General features: G+C 39.2%; 1 protein-coding gene across 1 annotated transcript in view; it reads left to right on the top strand.

Moving 5' to 3' along the window:
- DCDC2 (doublecortin domain containing 2) overlaps window positions 1–21,744 on the top strand; it is a gene marked incomplete at its 5' end in the record, with an annotated part of 54,384 nt that extends 32,640 nt beyond the window's left edge. The window contains 3 exons of the mRNA XM_082277249.1: window positions 8,064–8,164; window positions 20,012–20,356; window positions 21,629–21,744. Coding sequence (XP_082133375.1) covers window positions 8,064–8,164; window positions 20,012–20,356; window positions 21,629–21,736 — 554 coding nt within the window. The 3' untranslated portion in view covers window positions 21,737–21,744. The remainder of the gene's footprint in view (window positions 1–8,063; window positions 8,165–20,011; window positions 20,357–21,628) is intronic.
- Window positions 21,745–23,786: the final 2,042 nt, after the last annotated feature.

The following is a 23,786-nucleotide window of genomic DNA, read 5'->3' on the forward strand; positions in this document are numbered from 1 at the left end:
ATGTATTTTTTTAATATTCTCAACAGTTTCATATGTGTCTTGCTACCAGGTTATTTTCAATTGCATCGCTTTTTGATGACAGGAGTCACAGCCATGAACACACATGCAAACCTATCACAAAGGCAGTGGCTTTTTGTTGGAAATGGGCCTTGTACAACAATGATACTTTTAAATTAAATAAACCCCAAAACAACCACACACAAAACCAGGAAATAAAGTTATGTTGTGCACAGGCGTAAACAGATGTCCTCCCTATTCATCAGAGCAAACTATTCAATTTTATGAGCCACTTTTTTCTTTTTATATTTTGTTTTAAATTTTACTTACTGGTTTTATGAGGCAGCCTCTGTTGTAAGTCACATTAATTTTTTTTATAGTCACATTGACTTCCTTCCTTACATACAGGGCTTGCAGTTACTAAATGCCTCCAATTTCCACAAAATATTCAGGGCAGACTATTATTACAATGACTTTTAAAATTTCTACTACTAAACTTCAATCAGTTTAAATTTTGAAATGCATTAATATCTCTAAAATTTTGTAATTTTCACTGCAATATATGTTTTACAGTTAATGTTTAAGAAAGGAGCTTATATAAAAGCCATTTATTCCCGTGCTTAATTATTTAAAAAGTACGGATTTCTTATGTGTTAGTTTAATATATAACTTAATTAGCATTTAATAAAGTCATATAACTTTGTTTATCCAAGTGTAGAAAAAGAATTCCAGCTGAAATACTGAATGGCATCAAACAGAAAATGATCTTTGCATTTTAGCCAGGGCTTGCTTGATTATACATTGTTGGGGTTTTAGTTTAGTCTTAGGTTTTTTTTTCTGTTAAAGGAATTTTCTCCCATATGCATGTTGCTAGGGGACAAATAGCTGTACTTAAGAAAGACAAAAAAAGGGAGTGGGGCGGGCCTGGCTACTTTTTTGTCTACACCTGGGTGTGGGGTCAGTTCGCTCTGAGCGTCCGGAGAGAGAAGCTGCAGAGAAAGGAGCTGCTGTTTCTTCTTTTTGGCCGTTCTTCTCTTCCTGCTGGAAACAACGCCGGGACCCCAAAAGCCGCTTTTCCTGCCCTGCTGGAGGCCGACCTGTGGCTGCCCTGCCCCGCTGCTGCTGCTTCGAGTTTTCGCTACGCTGTAGCCCTGCTCGCCCTGCCTGCCTGGGCCTCCGTGGGGTTCTCCCATCTGGATACATCTCGCCTGCCACCCGGGATTTGCGTTCGTCCCTGCCGCTCTAGCCTGCTGCTCCAGCCTGCCGCTCTATCCTGCCGTTTCCAGCCTGCTGTTCCTGAGAGTCCGGGATCGGCTGCCCAGGGGTTTGTGAAGCCTTTGTTCCATCTCTTCCCGGGATCCCAGGCCGCCATTGCCGCGTGCTCCCCGAGCTCGCTCCGGAGCGCCCCCTGCAGCCGCGGGGGAACCATCGCACCTGCCCTGCTCACCGGGAGCCGCCAGCGCCCCTGCCGGCTGCGAGCGGAACTGCACCCGAGGGGAAAGGGCCCGACAGCCGAGAAGGCTGGGACTGGGTTTGTGATTGTTTGCTGTTACTGCCATAGTTACTGTTGTTTTGTTTGACTGGTTATATACATATACATATATATATATATATATATATATATATATATATATAGTAAAGAACTGTTATTCCTATTTCCCACATCTTTGCCTAAAGGCCCTTGATTTCAAAATATAATAACTTGGAGGGAAAAGGGGTTATATCTGCCACTTCAAGGGGGGCTTCTGCCTTCCTTAGCAGACACCTGTCTTTCAAAACCAAGACATACATGCACCAATTCGTGGTTTGTTTTTCTACATACTGAACTGAATGCACAATACACTGAACACTTCTGGGTTGAGACAACTAGTAAAATGTGACCAGTGAAATGTTGCTAGACAGAATTTTTTGGGCATTTATAAATTTGCTCTTGCTGGTAACTACTCTGTTCTGTACCTATCAGGAGATTAAGAAGTATAAAAGATCTTGAAAATAGCTGGAAAATTCTCCTGAATGGGCAGCGGAATCCCTTTCACACAAATGAATTCTCAGGGACTGCAAAGCCAGCAAGAGCTGGCATGGGTAAGGGCCAGGACAGAGTAGGTAACTCTCAAAATGAAGATCTTTGACTTCTAAGAGTCATTGTGCAAGTCATTAGGCAGTCTTAACATTATCATAAATTGAATTGGTTTTATTTGTCCGTTTTCAACAAAGTCACAGAGCTGAAAAGCTCTGCAGGAATACAGAACCACCTTCTATCTTTGGTGAAAGCAACTGAGTACCGAGCTGCTTGCTTTTTGAGGTAGACCTTGGTCAAGTACAAAATCAGAAACCTCACCCGCTGTTTTCCAGTCATTATCCTTTCTGAGGTTCTGATCCAAACCTGACCGCACTGCCTTTCTCTTACCCATAGCCCCTGGACCTGATTGCTAAAGACGAAGTGTTCTGGTACTGCTCATGTAATTTCACTGGCTTTTTAAGCTAAAAATTTCTCTTGTTCTTACTATTTGTGTGGTTCTATTGCTCCTAGCTGTAGAGGTTGGCCATAAAGTAGGTGCCAGTGTTTCAACAACTGTATCATTTGAATTTACTTGGGACAGATTGAGTTTTGGGGCAGGCTTTTTTGAGGCACTAGTTACCTCTCCTTGGTAGAGCTGTTACCAGGCTACAAATGTTCCCTTTCCTGGTAATCCTGACAAGGCTTCAGAGAATTCAGAGCTTTAAGCCATCTGGATCCCTCGGAGATTACATCACTCTTTCTCTCTGTGGGATTATGGAGCTGGAGAAGAGGTGTGATAGAGCACAACTGTTGAAGAAACTCCATAGGAAAGCACTTATGGTTGTAGTTTTCATTCATACCTTCAGCCTGAAACCAAAAAATTCTATAAGAATTCTTTCCCCTCTCCAGAGCCTTAATAAGTATTGTTTGTTGGAGGAATAAATATGAGCAAGAAATCAGTAAAAATACTTGCCTGAAAACAATGAGCATTTTTTCATTGCTGTTTTTTTTGCTGTACTTCTGTATGTGTGGTAACATCAGAACATAGACATTCAATTGCTGGTAGGTAGTAGTAGAACAGCATTCCTCTTTGAAGCTTTTCCTGAAGGAAGATTCCTTTAGGAAGCTTAAATTGGCTTGGGTACCTGCTGACTTGGGTTTTTTTCCCTTCTCATTCTTTCAAGCTTCTACTCTTCCACTCCCTAAAAGCCATTTTTATGCCTTCCAGTCAGTGTGTTGGACCCCGTTGCTTTCCTTTTTTTCACCAGTACTTCCTCATCTTTCTATTTGCTCTTATACAGTTCCTCATTCCACACATTTTTTCTAACATCACTGTGCCCTTATCATCCCTCAGTGTCTACATCCTCCAGCCTCTGCATATTCTCTCTCTCCAGCTGGCTGCTCCTTTCAAATGATCTGTTCTTTGGCCTTCTGCAGGTTCTTCTTCCCCCTTTTTACCTAAATTGCTGAGCATGACCCTACTTTAAAATAATCAGAAATAACAGGAGCTTACCAGGAGTTTAGGTTACCTAACTTCTCTCTGTTAAGGATATGAAAAATAGTGCTGATTTTTGGCTCAAGGTAGTCTATTGTCACGCAGTGTCTGGCAAAACTTGAAAAACTCCAGTATCTTCTTTTTGTCTGGACACCATGGAAAAATATCCTCACAGAAGATGAGGAAACTTCCAATAATATTTTGCTTGGCCTCTTGACAGAAGCTGCACTTGCTGTGGCATGAAGAACAGAGGACCTAACTGAAATAAATCCTCTGTTTATACTTATCAGTAAAGCTGCAGAGGGACACATCTTCCTTTCTTACCCCCTTTTAGAGCTCTTCTGCCCCAGTGTTGCCATGGCCCTGTCTGTGGTCAGTTTTCAGGTAGCCCAAGGCACAAGAAAGTCAGAGTTGGCTCATAAAAGAGGAGCATGTTTAATCTATAAATTTGTATGAACTGTTTGGAGTAGTCATAAGTTCCATTTAATGGAAGTGCTGGGACTTTTCATCAAGGTACACCACATATTTCTGCTTCAGTAGAGATTGCAATATAAACCCATAACAATACAGGATGAAGACTTGAAAAAATGTTTCTTCATGTAATTGATGGCATTTTCTAAAATGCCTTCTTTTTTTTTTCTTCCTTAGAGACATGTGAAGAAACTGACTAATGATTCAGACACAGAGATGTGAAATATTGCATCAATAAGATTTTTTCATACTTTTTGTCCCTAAACCAAAAAACATTTCTGAAGTATTATCTATAAAATACAAGGCAAAGTTACCCAACTGAAAACATTTCCTTGGAAGTAACTCAGAGCACTGATAATTGTGATTAATGTGGCCTGCAAACTCCGTTGACAAGATCTTGACACAGAATCACACAAACAAGTAATGTGCTGGCCTTTCACTCGGCTTCCCTCCTCCAGATATTTGTAACTTCACATGCAGAAAGTCTAAATACTTCTGGCTGTAGAGTAGCAATGCTAATAATGTTAACATTTTAAGCTCTTTTCATAATGCTCCATTTATTCAAATTAATTTTATGTAAATTTGCAATTTTTGTATTTCTTTTCACTTTTCATAAGACAAAAGTGTGTGTCCTAATGTAAGACCAATTGCATTCCTTGCCATTTACTTTGGAATTTTTTGTTTGTTCAGTTATTTCAACTTCCCCATTTTTCAGTTAGTGTCATTTTTTTCACCTGTTTTGGCACATTTCAGACCTAAGTGTTTTAATTCCTTCCTTGACTGTGCACATATTTTGGGCATTTGTCTTCCATTCTCTTATGTTTGTGCAGAGGTAAATAATTTATTTCCCTTTTGTTGTAAATGTTCTCTTTTCCTTAAATAATATTTTCAGTCTGTGGAAGAACAGGAATGCTGTTTCTCTTGAGAATGCTTTCTGTGAGAGACAATGAACAGTGGTATCCCTGAGAGATGCTGCAGTGTTGTGCAGAGTTGTTTTCAACTAATATCTTTGTATTCATGACCAGCTTTCTGAGCAAACACCTGTTAGAAAGGGCTTGGAGGAAATTGCATGGAGTTCAGATTTTGCTTATTGAAATGCAGCTGTTACTACCTTTTTGGGCACTCTCTTTTAAATGAGAAATATGATTCCTTATTGAAACATCTTCCCTCAGTCTTCTTCCCTCTTTCTTGCTCCCTTCTGATTCCATGATTAAGTTTTCTGAAGATACTGTACGTCTGTCTCCTTGGGTTGTTCAGCATAGCCCTGAGGCTGATCTGCTCTTCTAAGAAGAGGTGCTTTAAAATTGAGAATCCTCAGCTCTTGAATGGATTTGGCCTCCAGGGCAAACACGGTCATCTCCCTCGTACTTCTTCTTTTGCCCTGCTGGAGTAAAGCCTGATGAAAATTGCCTCTGCACCAAAATCCTTTTAGCTCTAGAGGTTAGACTGTCCCCATTTTGGTTGAAAGACTTGGGGACCTTGAAGGCAAAGGTGTTATTACAGAGTCTAAATGGAAGGATGGTGATATTAAATGCAGTTCTTTCAGACACTGAGTTGACTTTTTATAGTTCAGTGAGCCAAGGAATCTAGGGCAAGGTTATTTTCTTACGTACTTGAGGGAAGGCCTTGAAATAGGAGAGTCTTCATGGTGGCTTTTAAGGAACACATTTTGTTCTCCTCTCAGAATATGGTGGAAATCTATAACTCAAATGTCTGTGATGAGAGGCAACAATGATCATACCAGGTAAGAGAAACAGGACATTCTGTCCCTTAGAGAACTCAGAAAAATGGGAAATTTAAAGTGCATTGATCATTTGAAGTTCAAGTAGCATCTGTTCAGATGCATTTTGTTGTTATTCTCAACCGCTCCATGTTTTTATTGCTGATTTTGTCAAAAAACCCAAAGTCTTGTCAAAGAAGATATATACAGGTAGATTTGTAATAAGATATATACAGGTAGATTGTCTAAGATTAATCATACTGCCAGCAAGTATTGAATGTCCTTAGTTGGTTTCAGTGGAACATACATGCACATGCATTACATTTAATAAACCCCAGGAAAAAGGAAATTAAAAAAGAAAATTATTATTTTCATGTGAAGTGTGAAGATGAGATCTTGAAAAAGATGTGTGAGATGTTTAGGATAAGAATCCAACCAATGATGCTAAGAGCCCTCTGGTATTTCCGAGAGGGATACCTTCAGAGGATGAGTAGTACAGATCTTTTGGCAGGGTGCGGAGGCTCCAGCAGGAGTGATGCCTGGGTGATCAAGCTGCTCTGTCCATCAGGAAATCTCTCTTAAGATGCACCCAGCGGAACCACTTTGGAATTTCATTGTGATGTGCCACAGACACCCCCATTTCTGCCTCTTTGTTTCAGACTGTGAGAACGGCCTTCATTTCTGGTCCTCTGGGCAGTGGCTGTCAGGGAACTTCTAGGCCATGTGGCACCTCCCCTCCAGTCACCCATTCGCAGTGGTGTGGTGCCTCAGGATTTGTTCCTAGGGCAAACTCTTCCCTTGACTCTCATAGTGATGAGAAAGTAACTAGGAAACTTGACTTCCAGAGCAGTCAGTGTTGACTTTTTATGCAGATGGACTCTGGATTTCTCTAGGTCTTGGGTTTTTTTTTCGCTATTTTTCCACCGAAATGGTTCTGTCCTACACTAAACCTGTTCATTTAACAGCGTCCAGCAATGTAGATCAATTAACGTAGTCAGTTGATATTACCAAGTTCAGATCCTTTTGTGAAGACCTAAGAGGCAGTCAGAAACAGTGGAAATATTTTTTCCTCTTTCTTACTGTAGTTACATATTATGTTGGATATGGACACATCTTCATCTTTCCTAGATCAATGGAGAGAGATGATTTGGAGTAACCTGTGCTTTTAGTTTCTGGGCTGTTTTCGGTTCAGGGGAAAATAGAGAGGATTGTGTGTCACTTGGAAATTGTTTTCTGTGTGTACCTATCTTCACTTTCCTAATTAGGTGATACTGAAAGACCCCTAGTTACTACTTACACTTAGGGGAAAGAAATGGCTTAAACGAAATGGTGTAAAATCTTTGCAAAATTGAATACCAATGTAACCATTAATCCTTGTTGGCCAGGAGCATGTACTTTTTTAATGCAGATGTGGAGTTTCAGCCATAATTCTACTTGCATGCGCCCAGAGGTGGGAAGTAGAACTAATCCAACTGACCTGGTTCAGCATGTTTGTTTTTGATTCAGAGACTGAAATTTTTGGTAGATGCATGTTATAATGATGCCTTGAGAGGCCACCTAAAAACAGAGACTAGACAGGAGTAAGGGAATAAAGGTAGGTATTCATTTGAAAAGCCTTCAGAGGTACACCTTGGGGACTAGAGGCTATTGCCAAGATGGACCCCAAGATGGACCCCAAGATGGACCCCAAGATGGACGACTGGTCAAGAGTTCTTCACACTTTTATAGGTTTGGTTCATTTGAATATCAGGGTTAATTCTCCAATTAAAGCTTCAGTTTAATGATGTAATTCCCCTCAGCTTGCCCCCCTCTCAGAGGTTTTTGGTTTATACTTTTGGGCCCAGGACAGTCTGGGTGTCCTTGGAGAGCAGGCCTGGAGAGGCTTTGTTATGTCTACCTAGCACAGGAGAGCAGAAGTTAACAGGCTACAAGAAACTTCAGAGTTACACACTAAACAGTACAGGATTTGAAAAATATGAAAGTTAAAACTTAAGGCATCAATAATACTAATTACTAAAGGATACTATATTTCACTGTAGAAACAGAAGTATTATGTTGCTGTATTAAGTTCAGATTCACTCTGGACCTTCGCCTGAAATGAAGGAGCTTCAAATCCAGGACTTCATCTAGTTCCCTTTGCCTTTTCTCCCCCCTTCCCCAAGTGGTGTATTTGTTGTACAAGTATTTGTTGTTAAAAGGAAACAAAACCAAATTGACAATAATGGGAGACTGAAGACTTCCTTGAAAGAACTGCGTGGGGAATGATGGGTCAGCTCAGAAAGCTGTTCTCAGAAGCGAAATTGAATGTGTAGTTCAGAAGTTGAGCCACACTGTGTCACCATTGGACTTCACTTCCTTCCACTCTATCTTTCCCATTATAGGTGAAGATATTTACAAAGCCAGAGAAGAGGGGTCTGAAATGTGGGGGGCTGTTGAAGTACAAGAAGATGAAGATACTCTTGTGGAAGTTCCACTGGACCAGGTAGTGATTGAGCTTTAAATAAAGGACTTTTTTTTTTTTTTTTTAGGATTACCGATTGTGTGTTGTTTTTCTTTCCTCAGTGTACAGCATAATTCTGTGGGGATGACTGTAAGCTCAATGATACTGCTTCTTTTATGGCAGCTTTAGCAAATCTTCCTTTCTGTGTTAGCATGTCAAATGTCAGTTACCTTTTCATCAGCTTCAGAACTGCTCTGAGAGCCCTTATAGAGCCTTAGAGAATGAGGACTCCCTACTGTTATATCCAACCAAATAGGTTCACCTGAATTTCAGTCTCTTTATACTGATAGAGCAATATTCCTCCAGTCCTGGACCACAACAGGTGAGGATTTATCTGATTTTTGTTTAAAGTACTTTGTTCTGTTGGAGCAACATGGTGCCTCATTGGCCAATTTTTTAATCCTAAGATTTATGTGCAATAAATAGGTCTTGATAACTAAACGTAAGATTATATCTCCCTTTTTGTGCTTTGATTTGTATTCCTGTGGACTGAAATAATACAGGGAATAGGTAAATTGAAGTTTATTCCAAGGAAGAAGGGTAGAACTGCTTAAACTATTTGCTGAAAAAGTACATAGGGTTTTTTCTGCTAATGAATTGCTCACAAAATAGTCCTCTTTTTCATCTTATGTGTTTGTAGGAATTTGCCAGCTTGTTCAACTTTGTTTCCAGTCCACAAGCTCTTGCACTGTGCTTTTGGTGTCTACTGATGATGGCCTGGGGCCAGTCACCTTGGCCACAAAATAATATTTCTGATCCATGCTTTGATGTAAGGAATCACAGTTTATCCAGAAGGTTTCTCAGGCTAAAACTCATGCCAGTAACATCAGGAATTCTTGGGCATTTTTATGACTTACTGGTGGTCAGCAGTGCTGAGGACTGGTTAATGTGAGACTGTAAAAAATGGGAGGAGTTAAAGATAATAGTGTGTATACACTTCAATTACCAGGGCAACCCCATGGAGCATAAACAATCCAGGAGATTTCTGGAGTGTGTTGGAGACAGGTTTTTGATGTAGATAGTGTGAGACATGGTTAGGTAAGCATTCTGCTGGATTTGCTTCTCAAGAATAAATAGAAACTAGAAGCTGGGGATGTGATAGTGGCAGCCTTAGTTGCACTGGCCATGAGATGGTAAGAGTTTAAGCCCCTGAATAAAGTGGGGATGGAAAATAACAAAAATCCTAGAAGTTAAGAGAGTTGCCTTTGGCTTGGTTGGGAAACTGGCAGCATGATCCTGTGTGAGGCTGCCCTGAAGTGTGGAGGAATTGAGGAGATCTGGTTGATTTCCAAGAGGATCTTCCTCAGACCACAAGAACTATCCCCACTGTGCAAGGAAACAAACAGGCATAGCAGGAGGCCAGTTTGAACAGAGGACTGACCTCACACTAAAAGTGGTGGAAGAGGGGATAGACTCCTAAAGAGTAGTATGGAGACATTGCCTGGATATGCAGAAATGGAACTGAGAGCCAAAGCTTGTTGAGAAATGGAAACTGGTGCGTGTGACTGGGAATAACCAACATGGATTTACTATGGACAGATCATACTTGACCAATCTCACTGCCTCAGGGATGAAATAACTGGCTCTGTGGGGGAAGGGAGAGCAGTTGTTGTCCTTTATCTTGCCTTCAATATAGACTTCCGTATTTGTAGGAGAAATTGCAAGAAGGGTGGTAGATATGGGGAGGAAGGTGTCCTTAATGAGGGCGGGGACTGGATTTGTGGGCTGAAAGGTAGGTGAAAAACTGGCTGGTTTGGTGGGATTTAAAAGGTCAGCTGGTTGAGATTTAACTGGCACCTATTTACAGATGGTGGTCCTCAGGGTTTGATAGTGGGTCTGAGACATTACAGTATGCTCATGGGTAACATAGATGATGGCATGGGACACAGCCTTATTCAGGCCCAGCTGTCATTATCAGGTGGTATGCAGGGCTGTCTTTCAGAGCAATCTCAACAGCTTGAAGGAATAGGGTGACTTGAGCCTCATGAAATTCAACAAGAAAGAGAGGTACAAAACTGGGCACCTGTAATGCAGTAACTGTCTCAGTACAGTCTTGACACAGGTGGGCTAGAAAGGAGCTGCAGAAAGGGGCCATGCAGCTCCTGTGGCTGGCAAATTGAGTCAGCAGTGCTCCCTGTGGGGAGGAGGTGGACTGTGCAGACTGGGCTAATAAAAGCACAGCCAGCACATCAAGGTCACAGATTATCTTTCTAGACTCAACATCTCTGAGGTTGCATCTGGAGTATTTGTCCAGAGTTGAGTCCTTCCCAGCAGAAGAGAGGTATTCACAAACAGGAGAAAGTTCAGCACAGCAACAAACTAAAAAGTTTAGGGGCTACAGCTTATGACACTATTTAATTGCTTTCTAAATAGTACCTACTATTTAGTTGGCTGATTTTTTTCAATTTAATTGTATTGTGTTAAAGGATACTAGACATATACACCTTTAGCTTGTATTCGGCTTTAAAAATAAAATACCTGAGGGAAAATAGATGTTTTATGAACTTACTAGGCATTTTGAAGAATGACACAATACCATCTGGAAAAAACATGGATTTTGTCTTAGACTCCTGTTGCTAAGAAAGATCATTCTCATTATTTATTTACTTTAATGGTAAGGAATGTTGCTCAGCTATTTTGTAGACATTGTTCTTGAAGACACATGAATCGGGTGACAGAGGCAACAAGGACATGGTCCCTGATAAAAGGAATGCTACAGCTGTGTCTTTTCACAGCAAATACCTGCCCCAGCCTCAGAGACTTATATGCTGAACGCCATTGGGCTCATCAGCCCTGTTAATTGTGGTTGTCCTGGTGAGGTGTCGTGGTAATTAGGATGTGTGGCGTTATACTGATAGCACTGACATTGGGGAAGAACATGCCGGCTGTTGTCTTAATCTTCGTTTCTCATGACATCCCGAAGCACATCCTGCTCTGGTCTTGACAGTGTAATAATCAAATTCAGAAATGATTAGCCTGTTTATTGGCCTCTGAAGGTGTGTAAAGAATTCCTCTGGGTAGTGTAGAACATTTGGCTGTGTAAATTGGGCTGTCAGGCCTTAGTTTTGAGGCTGACTACAATTCACATTACTTCTCCACAGAGAACCTACAGCACAGGCAGTAGTGCTGTGTGTCTCACCAGTTTGCCTCAGCCAGCGGATGGTGACCATCCCTAGGGAGGAGAAAAACTGTCTACTACCACTTCTCTGTTTGGCAGTGGAACTGTTCACACAGTTGCCAGTGAGAATCAGATGTGCTGGCAAGCTTGCAATGCTAGGAACCTGCTGGATACTTCTAAGCTCATGTACCAAGGTCCATTCGTCTTCTTCAGATGGAAATATTTTTCACTTGCTATCAACAGATTTTGCTATCTGGACAAGGAACTGGAATCAGGTGTATTTGACGGGGAAAAAACTATTAAAAAATCAGTCACACACAGTATGAATAATCTAATTTTCAGGTTTCCATAAAAGCCAAACAAAGCACCAGAATTAATTGCAACACAAGCCATGGTTTATATATCATGTTAAAACTTCATGTAGAATTTCCTTGGTAATCTGGCAAGAAGCCCTGTCCTTCTGAGTAGTACAGAGTACTTTTTTATTCCCAGATGACTAAGATCACTCAAACCTTAGAAACATTTAGCATTTTACATGTTCAGGTTCTTATTAATGACCATTTAAAATTGTTTTAAATTCTGTGATATAAAGCTTTTTAGCTTTTTCTCTTCTGCACTGCAGTTTCTGTTATGGCTAGAAATATGGGAAAGGACAGCCAGCCAGGGCTTGACTATCTTGCACAATGCATAAATATTTACATGCCAGCTTTCACTAGAATGCTGACACTTCTGATAGGCTATCATTTCCATCAGCCACATAAATGAGGTGGTGAAGATAGAGCTTCATATTTTTTTCTTTTTATGCACCTTCTCTGTCTTGCTGTTTGAAGTACGCAGTTGAACAAATGCCAGATTAGCCATTAACTAAACCTAGTGTTACACTGGCTAGACTCTTGCTTATGTCCTGCTCTGTAAAATGCTGTCTGCCAGCTGAAAACAAATTAAAAGAACAGGGTTTGCTTTACTCCAGACTAGCTGACAGTTGTAATTGAACATCAAGGCAGAAAAAAAATGAGTATTTTGCCTTAAACCAAACCAGACCTTTGTGTTCTATATTCTATACCAAGACTTCAGCTCCCAAATACAAAATTATTAGTTTCTTCTTTTGACATGCAGTTTACTCCAAGTTGGTTGTTTGCATCACTGTGTCAACATTCATGGGGACTGATGACAGACTATGAAATCAATTGTGCAAATAGCAAGGGAACAAGGTGGTTTTGTTGCAGTTCTTGACAAGGAGGCAGCAAAACAATAGTAGTTTCTTACTGGAGATGGTAATTAAGTGTGTTACTTTGAATTTGCTGGTAATAATGCAAATATATTCAAAGTAACTCCAAGAGGAACATTTCTAACTTTTAAAGCTTTCAGAAAAAACTACTCCTTTTTCTTTCATTCTATGTCAGTTATAAAACACAAAAGCAGCAGTTTGTAATGATAATACTGAAATAACGCTGCAAGTTTGCACTGGTTTATCCATTTCCATAAGCATGGTTGTTCTTCTCCCATGCTGAGCCCTTGGGAGGTGGAGTAAGCATGAGAGTTATGAGATCCAAAGTTATCCAGTGCATGACCCCATACCATAAGGAATTCAGGCACGTTGTTGTGACAGCCTGCTTTGCCATGGGATATACGATACTGCCTGTTGAGGTGTGATGTAGAAAGAGTCTGTTTGTGTTTTGGTTTTGGTTTGTTCTTTGAGTTATTTTCCCCCTTCAGATTCATCATCCCATCTGCTTCTCTCCTGTGTTTATTTGGAAAAATTAGTGGATGATAAATTCGTCTAACAGGCACTGATTTGGGTTTTTTCTGTGGATGTTCACATTCTTGGTTCTTTCATTATCCATTTGCTTTCCATTTTTACAGACATGTCCACTGATTAATGCAGTCCTCCACTCATTATTTCCCATTTCCTGGGCTGTGATGTGATGTGAGACTGTGTATCTCCCCTAGGTGAGCTGGAGCTGGAGTATATCATCAGTAGCAGAAAATTTGCACCTTTCATTTGCAGTTTTCTTTATGGAGTATACATTTTGCTTTAAAGACCCAAGATTCACCTCAATGAGCAGAATAAAATGTTTCTCTTCCCTATTGCCCAAGGCAAAATGTTAAAGTTTACGTTCATTCAACATTAAAGCAGGCTGATGGCTTGAAGAGGCATTCTTTGATTAAAAAGGCTACAACTTTTCATGAGGAAGCATTTTGCACTACATCAGTAAGGATTTCAAAATGGCATTTGGAAAGAACACATGCAGAACTTCTTATGCTCAAATTTCACTACAAATGATGCAGCAGTAAGTTAAGTCTTATGAATTTTGAGTGCTGACAAGCCAGCAGATAATATTTTCCACTGCATGTTCTTCTTTCAGCTGTACTTATTTACACTTAATGTTATTGTTTGTCTGTGTGAGATAGGGAAACTTACTCTGATTGGTTCCTTGCAGTTCAGAATGAGAATGGAGATCTTTCCTTGGTTTCTGCATTGGGTGACTGTGATTTCTGAAGTAGCAATGCCTGATCTTGTCTTTAGAGGCCTGTGTGGCCAACAGTTGAAGGGCCTTCACTTCTGAGTGAAGCCTGCAAATGCAAATCTCTTGTAAAACTAGTTTTGATATTACTTTGAAAAAAGTTTCCTCTGTGTAACCTTGTTTTCAAAAATTTCAGCAATCTTAGAGCAGGCAGTTTATCAAATTGCTTAACTTACAGGGCATTTTTAATGAATTACAGGGCATTTTTGGAAGAACGTCTTTCTGGAAAAAATTATTTCTGTATTTTTGCAGTCTCAGTAGGACTTATTTTTAAATGCTTAACAATTTTCTCACTATCTACAGGGATGCTCAGCAGATCATACTGTATTGTAGGAAGTGAAGTCTAGAAAAATTTTAGTGAACGCATGCAAAATGTTGTGGGGAAAATAATTATAAATGTCACTGAAGTAGATGGAAAAAAGTATTTTTGACAGGTACATATTAGAAAAGTAAAGATCTGATCAGATCATAAAATCACTGAATGGTTTGGGTTGAAAAGTTCCTTAAACATCATCTCATTTCAACCCTTCCACCACAGGCAGGGACACCTTTCACTAGAGCAGATTGCTCAGAGCCTCATTATCCTGGTCTGGAGCACTTCCAAGGATGGGGCATCCACAGCTTCTGTGGGCAACCTGTTCCAGTTTGTCAGCACCCTCACAGCAAAGAACTTCTTCCTAACAGCCAATATAACCCTGCCCTCTGTCAGTTTGAAGTCATTTCCCCTGGTCCTGTCACTACATGTCCTGGTAAAAAAACCCTCTCCAGATTTCACAAAGGCCCCCTTTAGGCTCTGGAAGGTGCTATAAGGTCTCTCTGCAGCCTTCTGTTCTCCAGACTGAACGCCCCCAAGTCTCTGAGTCTGCCTTCATAGGAGATGTCTATGTCCCTCTTATGCTGGGGGCCCCAGAGGGCAGTGCTCAAAGATGTTGGCTTCTCTATCAAGGCTGTATTGTGATTAAGGAATTAAGTATGCTTCCAGTTACTACAGAATGAAACCAATGAAGGGAGTTTGAAAAGCTGTTTTTTCTACACTTCCAGTTCTTTAGCTTCCATTCATTCTAGTTAGACTTCTGGGTGCTGTGATGTTATGAAAAATTAGACTTTTTTGATTCAGGTGCTGGATGTGTTGTAAAAAAAACCCCCAAAATATAATGCACCCATCTCATAAAATTGTCGGAGTTTAAATGTTGTAGGGATAAAGACTTTTTGCCTTCAGGAACAACAGTGCATTTTGTGGGAATGTGGGAACTATGTGGGAGGTGTAAGACAGTTGAACCTTAACTATTCATTTGCTTGTTTTTAAGAGTCTGGGTTTTGTAAATGATGTGGAAGAGAAGAGGGCTGCTGTCACTTAGCAACACTTTCTGGTTCAGGAACAAAATGTTTTGCTGTTGGAATCTGTGCAGTGCTGCTACAAAACATTCCTGAGTAGGAGCAGGGGAGCTCTATTCTGGAGAGCTTTGGTGCAATCGAAGTCAAGTGTTCCTGTTGCTGCATTTGTGAGATGTATTCATGCCACTCTTCATGACCATTAAGATTTTTGTTGTCTACCTCATTGTTTGTCTGCTGTGACCATTAGCCAAGTAAACATTTCCAAACGACTTCAATAAAGCAAAATTATGTTTCATATTAATGGTACAAAATAATTTTTGCCTTACATGATTTGTGATACTGCACTTTTCAGTATCAGTCATTGACAAACCTTCTGAGAGGTTTACATTAGCATCCCTAGAGGAGAAGAAGCCAAATGCTTCAATGTCTGAAGATTTCCCGACTTACTTCTTTTGAGTGATGATGGCATTTGGTAATGTAGCTCTTAATGAATGATAGTGTAATGAGTGTAATTAGAATACATCTTTCTTTTTTAAACACTGTTTTTGCTGAGATTAAAAATACTGTCAAGCAATCATACTTCTTGAATGCAAAATGAAATTGGCTCTGTTCCTCATCAACCTGTCAGTTAAGTCAGGAGGTTTCCAGAAGGCGAGCTGGGCCCATGTTTCCAGCAAGAAGCTGAGAATTGCTTTGGTTTTTCCATGTGCCTTTGGTTGACTGTGCTTTTCAATGTACATATACAAGTCTTTTGTCAGTGGGTCTTTTTATTGCTAGTCCATGACAAGCAAAGTATTTTTCTCACATTCATGAAGGTATAGTTTGAAAACTAGTTATTTTAACTAATGCGCTTTCAACCATGAAACTGCAAAAGCATCACCTTTGCTTAAAAGATGCAGCCAGCAATACAAAAAGGAAGGTTACTTCCTGTTTTCTTTCAACCATTCAAAAGACAAAATTACAAACCTTATTATGATTCGTTCTGGCTATAGGAGGACTGGGACAGTGACTGGAAAAGCTCCCTCTTCTAGAACTCACTTGATTATGAAAATTACCTTAAGGAATAGGACTGCTTCTCCAGTCAAAGTTCAAGTTGTGCTGTTGTTTTTTGAGGTGTGTAGACAGGCCTAAAGTAATGTAGGAACATTGGTTCTGTAGTTCATTACAGTATCCATGTTTAGTTACACTGGGCTACAGCTGGCTGGTGGCTTCCAAAATGAATTTTTGACGTGCCTCTTGTTCTCTGTTATGATCCTTGATATCCTTATGATAGCTGTGTTACAAAGAGGTGATAGACCTCAGGCACTCAGGCCTGGAGATACATCCAGAGCTGTTTCTCTGGATTTGAGATGCCCTGAGCTTTTACACGAATCACAAGTGTGAGGGACAACTTCCTGTGAGCCAACACAATGTCCAAAGGCTGAACTCTTGACTTCTGAACAACAAGAAGAGCAGCACAGTCCCACATCTGTCTTGACTATCCATCCAATGCATTCCATACAGGAAGCTCTGACTCACAATATTTTGGTTATTTAAAAGGTGAGTGATGAAAAGCTAAAAACTAAGATGGGAAATCTGACTGCTTTCCCGTCAGTATACAAGGTCACTGCTGACTTGAGTCTGATAATTTCTGCAAGGATAGGTAGGTCTCCATCAACATACCTGTTTTGCTTTCAGTGCAAAATCCTGATTTATCCTGATTTATTCTGACTGAGAGAGCACAGTTTGTGGTAACTTTGGTGCATATGTAATGGGCAATTTGTACAGTCGTAGGTGGAGGGGTGGCTGAACTGCATAAATTTCAGTGAAAAGGTTCCCAATGACTCCAGGGGACTTTAAATTACACCCTGACCCACCAAGTACTTTAATGTAGGCTTTAGTTCACTATTTCAGATTCACTGCTAGCACTGAAACTGTTCAAGAAGGTGAAGTTAAGCATGTGCAGCATTTACAGGCTTTGGACTATTAAGACCTCTGGTTTCTCCCTTTTTCTGTTTTCTTCCCTGTATGTATCTTCAGATAAACAGTCTCTTTCCCTAAATATGAAAAATAAAAAATTTGCTAAGTAAACCCCTTTCTCAGTGAAGAAGGTGTACTTAAAATAGAGAATGCTAATTTATGCATAACAAGTAGGTCAATAAGATCTCAGTAGAAGGTATCACACTTTTTTTATGTAAAGAGCAATGTAGTGTTTGGTGGGAGATTGTGGCCTTCAGTTTCCTCCCTACAGTCCTGTCGTAGGTCTGCTGTGCATTCTGAAACGCACAGTCAATGGTCATATTCACATTTTAAAGGCTACCTTTGACTCTGCATGCAGAGGGAACCATACTGCATTTTAAATTACTTTGTGAAAGGTCTTCACTGGATCAATGTTGATTTTTAACTTGTTTGAGAAGTCCATTCTTATGTAGTGTAGCTTGAAAGGAGATTAAGTGAAGAATGCATTTTGCTTTCCAATGATTAGCCAAAAACATGGCTTTTTATTTTTGTCTGTAATAGTAATAACATTCTAGTAATATGCTCAGCTATCTTGAAATTTTCAGTTACTATAAAAAATATTATACTTGCACTGATGGGAGTTGTTTTATTCATCTTGTTTTCTTCTGTTATTTTTCTTGTAATTTAGCTTGATTGGTCAAGTTAAATTAGTTGGAATGTGAATGTTATTTCATGCCAGTTCTATGCTCTGTTTCCGTGAGTTTCTAGGTACAGTTCAATACTGCTGTGTTTATCTTCTATGTTGCTCAGATTTAACTCTTAAAAATATTGCATCCACACCTATTTAAGGCAGATAAGGTCAAATGAGTCTCACTACCATAGCACTTTAGGAAGTCACTGTCCCTCAAATGTCCATTGTGCTTCCATGCCAAAGACTGCCTCCACAGCAGTGAAACCAGTTAAAGCATTGGGATACATATGTTTACACTATGGCATAAAGCCTACACACTTTCTTCTGCAGTCCAGAATGAGCCACCATACTAAAGCTGTGCAGGCAAGGGCATGTATTCTCTTCTGCTGGAAATTGAAATATCTTGGCTAACTACAACACTTAACTGAGAAAGTCTGTGTTGACTTTCCTTATCCTCTCTTCATTTAGTGTGTGTAATGTCATGGCAGGTGTCATTAAGTAAAACCAAACACATTGTTAGCTAGTGGTGTCTGGTGCATTTAATTTTTTTTTAACCCTCCCTGTGTCTGGTCAGAATCCAGAGCTGCTAATTTCCTTAGTGGACTGAAAGCACATTAGTAGGCAACATGCCTAAGACCTAGCAGGTAGCTTCTGAGAATTTATGGATCTACAGATTCTTTGCTATCTTTATGTGCTGCAGGTTACCAAGGTTGGATCAAGTTTGCTTTGGATGGTGCCTTCTTTGAAAGTTTCTGTAAAGACTTGGCTTGTTAAAGTTTTATTTTAGTGGTAATAAGGCCAGTTTGATGTTACTAGATGAAAGTGAGTCAGAAAGGCTTGAATAAAAAACACATAGAAATGACTGTACTGCAAAAATCACTTATGGAGCCATTATTTACCTGGTCATGTAACCATGTAGTGTTCCTAGTAATTTCATATTCTGTGGATTATTGCAACACAATAACTTGTCCTTTTTGCAGCTGTGCCAATGTGGCATTGTAAACTGGCATAATAAAGTTGTCTTATGTTGCTACTTAGAGATCAAAGCAAAATCAAGCTGTTTCATCAAGAGGCTTCAATAAATTCTTACTGAACTGGCTTTTATTAATACGTTGAAGGTGATGAGAGAATTCTTTTGAAATGTTAGGATTAGTGAGGAAAAGAAAATTTTAGAAGACAACTTACTTCTCTGTAGCAGATAGTTGCTTGCATAAAGGAGCTACTGAGGACAGTAAAATTCCAAACAGTTTTGATTAAGAGATAATCTATTGCTCTCAGTGTGTTTGCTTTAGATTTAGAGTCTGATGAGGCTGGGTGGGAGGCAGACACCTTGTCACTCCTGTGGGATTTTTTTTACTTTATTTTCATTCATACCTCAGAACAAGTATGTACGTAATCTTGGCAAGTGGGAGCATTGGTTGACTAAATAGTCAGGTGACTCTTCAAAGCTGAAACTGGAAGGCAAATGACAAAAAACAGACAGTTTGTGCATCCATCTCCCAGGCTGTCATGAGATGATGCTGCCAGCAGCTTTATCCATAGTGAGTTTCTGATAACTCTTCTACAAGGTGAGGCAAGATCTTTTTCCTTCTGGCTGCTGGTCCAATTCTGTGCAGGAAAAAATTGCTGCCAAATGTCCAGCAAATCCTAAACTAGCCCCCCTACACAGGGATCTTTGGGAAGGGGAATGATATCTTGGAAGTGACCAGTAGTAAGTAGGTCTACCTCATCTCTCGAACTACTTTTCTGTATATATAAAGAAGACAAGACCGATGGGTGTGGCATGGCCTGGTCCATAGGTAAAATGCTTATTGGGGAACAATTTGTGGGCTAGTAATATATGATATTTTATTGTGACAGGACTTTATAAACAAGTATGTACTAAATGCTAGAAAGTCAGAGAACCTGGAATAGCTGGAACAGAATAAGCTGTTGCTGTATTAATTAAAGCTAGCTCATTCCAGTTGTTCTGAGTGTGATCAAATGGATGAAACCCCATTAAATAAATCTCACCAACACATTTTGTAAATGAAGAATAAAAGGGCATTATGGGGTGTAAGTATAGGAGCATAATTTTCTGTCCATGTAGACAAACCTCAAATTAGCATGCTTAGTCCTCAGTAATGATGTAATTGTGAATTTGATGTCTATCACATTTCAGAATTGCATGGAGCATTCTGACTTAAAATGCCTCATAATGCTGCTGCTTTTCCTTTCACCAGAGACCAGCAGAAACTGTAGATGAAGAAGAAAATGTAGAAGAGGAAAATGACAGGGGAGAGGAGGCATATAAAGGAGACGAAGAATATCCAGAAGTGAATGGAGAGGAAAGTGGGAAAACTGTTAAAGAAGTAACTGAAGTGGAAGAAAACAAAAAGAAATTAAATGAAAATTATGAAGATGAAGCAGGAGAAACACAGAATATTGACCAAGCAGAGGAAGAGGAACTTACCCATTTAAATGGCAAGAACAATGAAGGAAATGGTGAGGGAATGGAGCATTTGAACTACGAAGGTGATCTTCAGCCTGAAGAAGAAATAAAAGAGAATTCTGGCATTCAGAACCAGGTGATTGTTTATTCTTTCAAAATGTTTTTCTTATGTTTCTGTATCTCATTCATCTCAGCCTTATGCTTCTCATCTAGTCTCTAAGTAGGTAATTTCTGATAAAGTCCTGAGACCATTTATGAGAACTTCAGTTTGTGGAAAAGTTGTTTTCCATCTGTGTAGATCAGTTACATCGGTGATTACATTATATGCCCTCCAACTGAGAAAGCAGATGTTTCTCACTATTTGATGAATCTGCATCTTCTGCTTTCCTTAGTATGCTGAATTTTGAAAAAAGGAATGAAAAAAATTCTTGCAGTTTCCAGAAAAGCAGAATCATTATATAATTCCACACTACTTTGTCTTTTAGGACAGAGCAGAAGGGTGTGTTCATGACACCACAATGCCTCATTATTTTGATGAATTGACTTTCACAGAAGTTGAGTTTCATAAAGAGCTTTTCCCATTGCTTTGTGGAAGTTTCATCTCTTTTCCTTAGAAATTGAAAAATACATGAAATGAACAAGACCCTTCAAAGCAAGGGGGTTTAGTCAGTTTAAAAGCAAATGCCCTATTAATTTAGGATACACAGTAACATGCTGTTGGCTTAGATGGAGGGTTGCAGTCCACATAAATAAGGAGGACTCCCCTGACTGTCAGATGAATTGACCAGCTAACAGAGTGTGGAAAACAAAGCGTTTTGTTCGATGGGGAGAATCCAGGTCTGGGAAGAGTGGGACTCGTGAGTGTCAGGAGCAGAGCAAATTGCTGCACGTTCCCTGCCTACAGGCTGCTGAAAAGCAGTCTCTTCCTCCGCTTCCGGTGATACTGAGAATGGTTTCTTGCCTTTTGCAACTGGGCTTTCTTCTGTTTCTGTATGACACACAAGAATATTTTTCAGTTGAGAGAGCTGAGTAACATGACATTTTCTTGGGCTCTGAATTTATTCTGTGCTTCATATATTTGAATTTTTTTTTTCATTTTAGATAAGCTGAAGTTATTTATGGAAATGGAGAAAGTGAGTGAGCATTCACTTTAAATGAATATGTGGGTAACTGGATGCTTGATGAAAGAAGTGTGGGGGGGAACCTTTAATGTGAGTGCTTTCTCCTTTGGAAGACATAAAAGTATAAAAAAAATTGAAAATTTTATCATGATCACAATTGGAAAACATTTTTTTTTCACATTAAGAATACCTTGTGGAAATTTTAATATGAAGTGCTAATGTTGTATTGAAATGAAGCGAAATCTTTGATACCTGATAAAGTTAACAGTGCCTGTCCTTTTCTCAAGGTTGATCCCGGTCTTGAAAAAACATCCACAAATCCAAGGGTGACAATCACCAGCCCACAGGAAAGTGAAAAGAACGACCAGAGCATTGACTGTGCAGCAGTTGCATAGACATAGGAAAAATGTAATGAGCAGAAAATGAAAGAGGATAACACTTTAAATATAAAGCATGTTATTTTTTGTGTTTGGTAACTTATATTAGGAAGGCAGGTTGAGTACCCACGTAATGAGTTGTGAGATGATGATGCTCTATGGACCAATGAAAAACAAGCGTTTATATCTACTAGAAGAACATTTTTGCAAGGTGAGATTTTTCTGATAGGATTTGAGGGGGGAAATATAAGAGTACTTTATAGTAGTATTAGAAATAAATGAACTATTCTGTGGTACAAAGTAGTTAGCAGTAATAGAATAACCACAAAAATTACACTGTTCCGGGAAAAGGAAAAGACACCCACCCAGATTCAATGTCAAAACTTTTGTCAATTTGTTCAGAAAAAGAAACTATTTTTTACCTTTTAATTAGGATATGTGTAGTTTTTCCTCTAAAATTCCACATGATATGTATGATTTTCAGGCATAACATTAAGATATAACTAGAATACGTTCCTCACTTAATGGATTTATGCCACAGAAAATGGTTTACTATAATGGGGGGCCAGTTCTAAGGTTACTAAATAGTGGATTTTCAGTATATTAATTAGAATTATTAGTGTTTGCATACATAAATAGCACTTATTTAGCACTATGAATACATGTGGACAGCCTACAACACTGCAGCTAGTTTCCATTTAAAACACAAAGTTTTGTTGATTGTCCTGCACTGATTCACTTAACAGTGAATTATTGTCATCATGAACAAAAAATAAAGGAAGAGTATGTAGTAGATTAGTTCAAAAAGTTGAATTTGGATGGATTTGTAATTCAGTCTAAGAGAAACTTAATTTACTAATTAAAAACTAAACTGAAAAAAAAGAACATGCCTGGATTGAGACTGAGATTTCCATGAAACCATTGCTGTTGATGGAGCCATTTTAATATGTGAGACATCAGGATGAGCCTACCAGCTTTCTGTAAAAGTCAGGAACAATTATTGCATTTATGAACCCTTTGCATGGCCTTAATGGTTGGAAGTGTGTCATCATCCTTTTGAGCAGGCTGTCTCCTGATAGGCTGTGGCTTAATATGCATTAGTGAATAAGGCATTGATCCACAGTATTAGTTCTCTTAATGACACTGATTCCATTGCTCTTATCATTTCTTTGTTAGTAATGGGAGTAATTTGTAGTTCATAGAAATACAGCCCTGAGCATAATTTTATTAATTATACAAAAGAAATAGTGGGTTTCCTTATCATTAATGCTAGTAAATTATTACTACAAGAAACTAAATGTCATTTTTGTTGATTTCATGCCATTAAGACAAGAAATACATTTATGAACAAATTGAACTTGAAGCACTGTTTAAGGAATGTGAAGAACCACTTGTCATAACTGAAACTCAAACATCTTCCCTTCTTCTACTAGTTATTAAATATATTTTTCCAATGTAATAGAAATATGTGGAGATCCTTCAGCATATTTCTGTGCTTTGGCAGTGTAAGTATAAAAGACATCATGTTAAAAACCATATGAACAGGGTTAGAACAGTTTGCCCTGTGGCATCTCTGAATTGTCTTTGAAACCTGTAGCTTCTGTTGAGCTGTCTGGCAAAGAGCGAAGGGAATATTGCATTTGTGATCAGTTCAAAATAAGCTCCTAATTTAGCCAAGCTCTTAACCAAAGTATGTATGTTTCCTTTTTTTGTGACAGCAATTAAGCCTATGCTCAAGTACATTTAATTTCTCTGGGATTTAAAAAGACATTTGTAGCTAAGCAGAAGTAAAAACCAAGCAACTCTCCCCCACCAAAAAACAAACAAACAAACAAACAAACAAAACCCGCCCAAACCAGAATGAATAAAATAACTGTGGGTGACAGTGAGGTAAAATGACACAGGTGCCTTTATTGTTGGTATCTGTTTATAGCTTCTGTCTGCCAGCAGTTTCTGTCATTTCTTCCCTTTCCCCAAAAATTTGGTATTTTCCATGCTTAAAAGACTTAAAGATATCAATAAGAATAATTTAAAAGATTAAACTAAATTCTAGGGAAATAGAAGGTTA

This window comes from Coloeus monedula, assembly GCF_965178545.1.
Source record: "Coloeus monedula genome assembly, chromosome: 1".
Classification (NCBI taxonomy): Eukaryota; Metazoa; Chordata; class Aves; order Passeriformes; family Corvidae; genus Coloeus; species Coloeus monedula.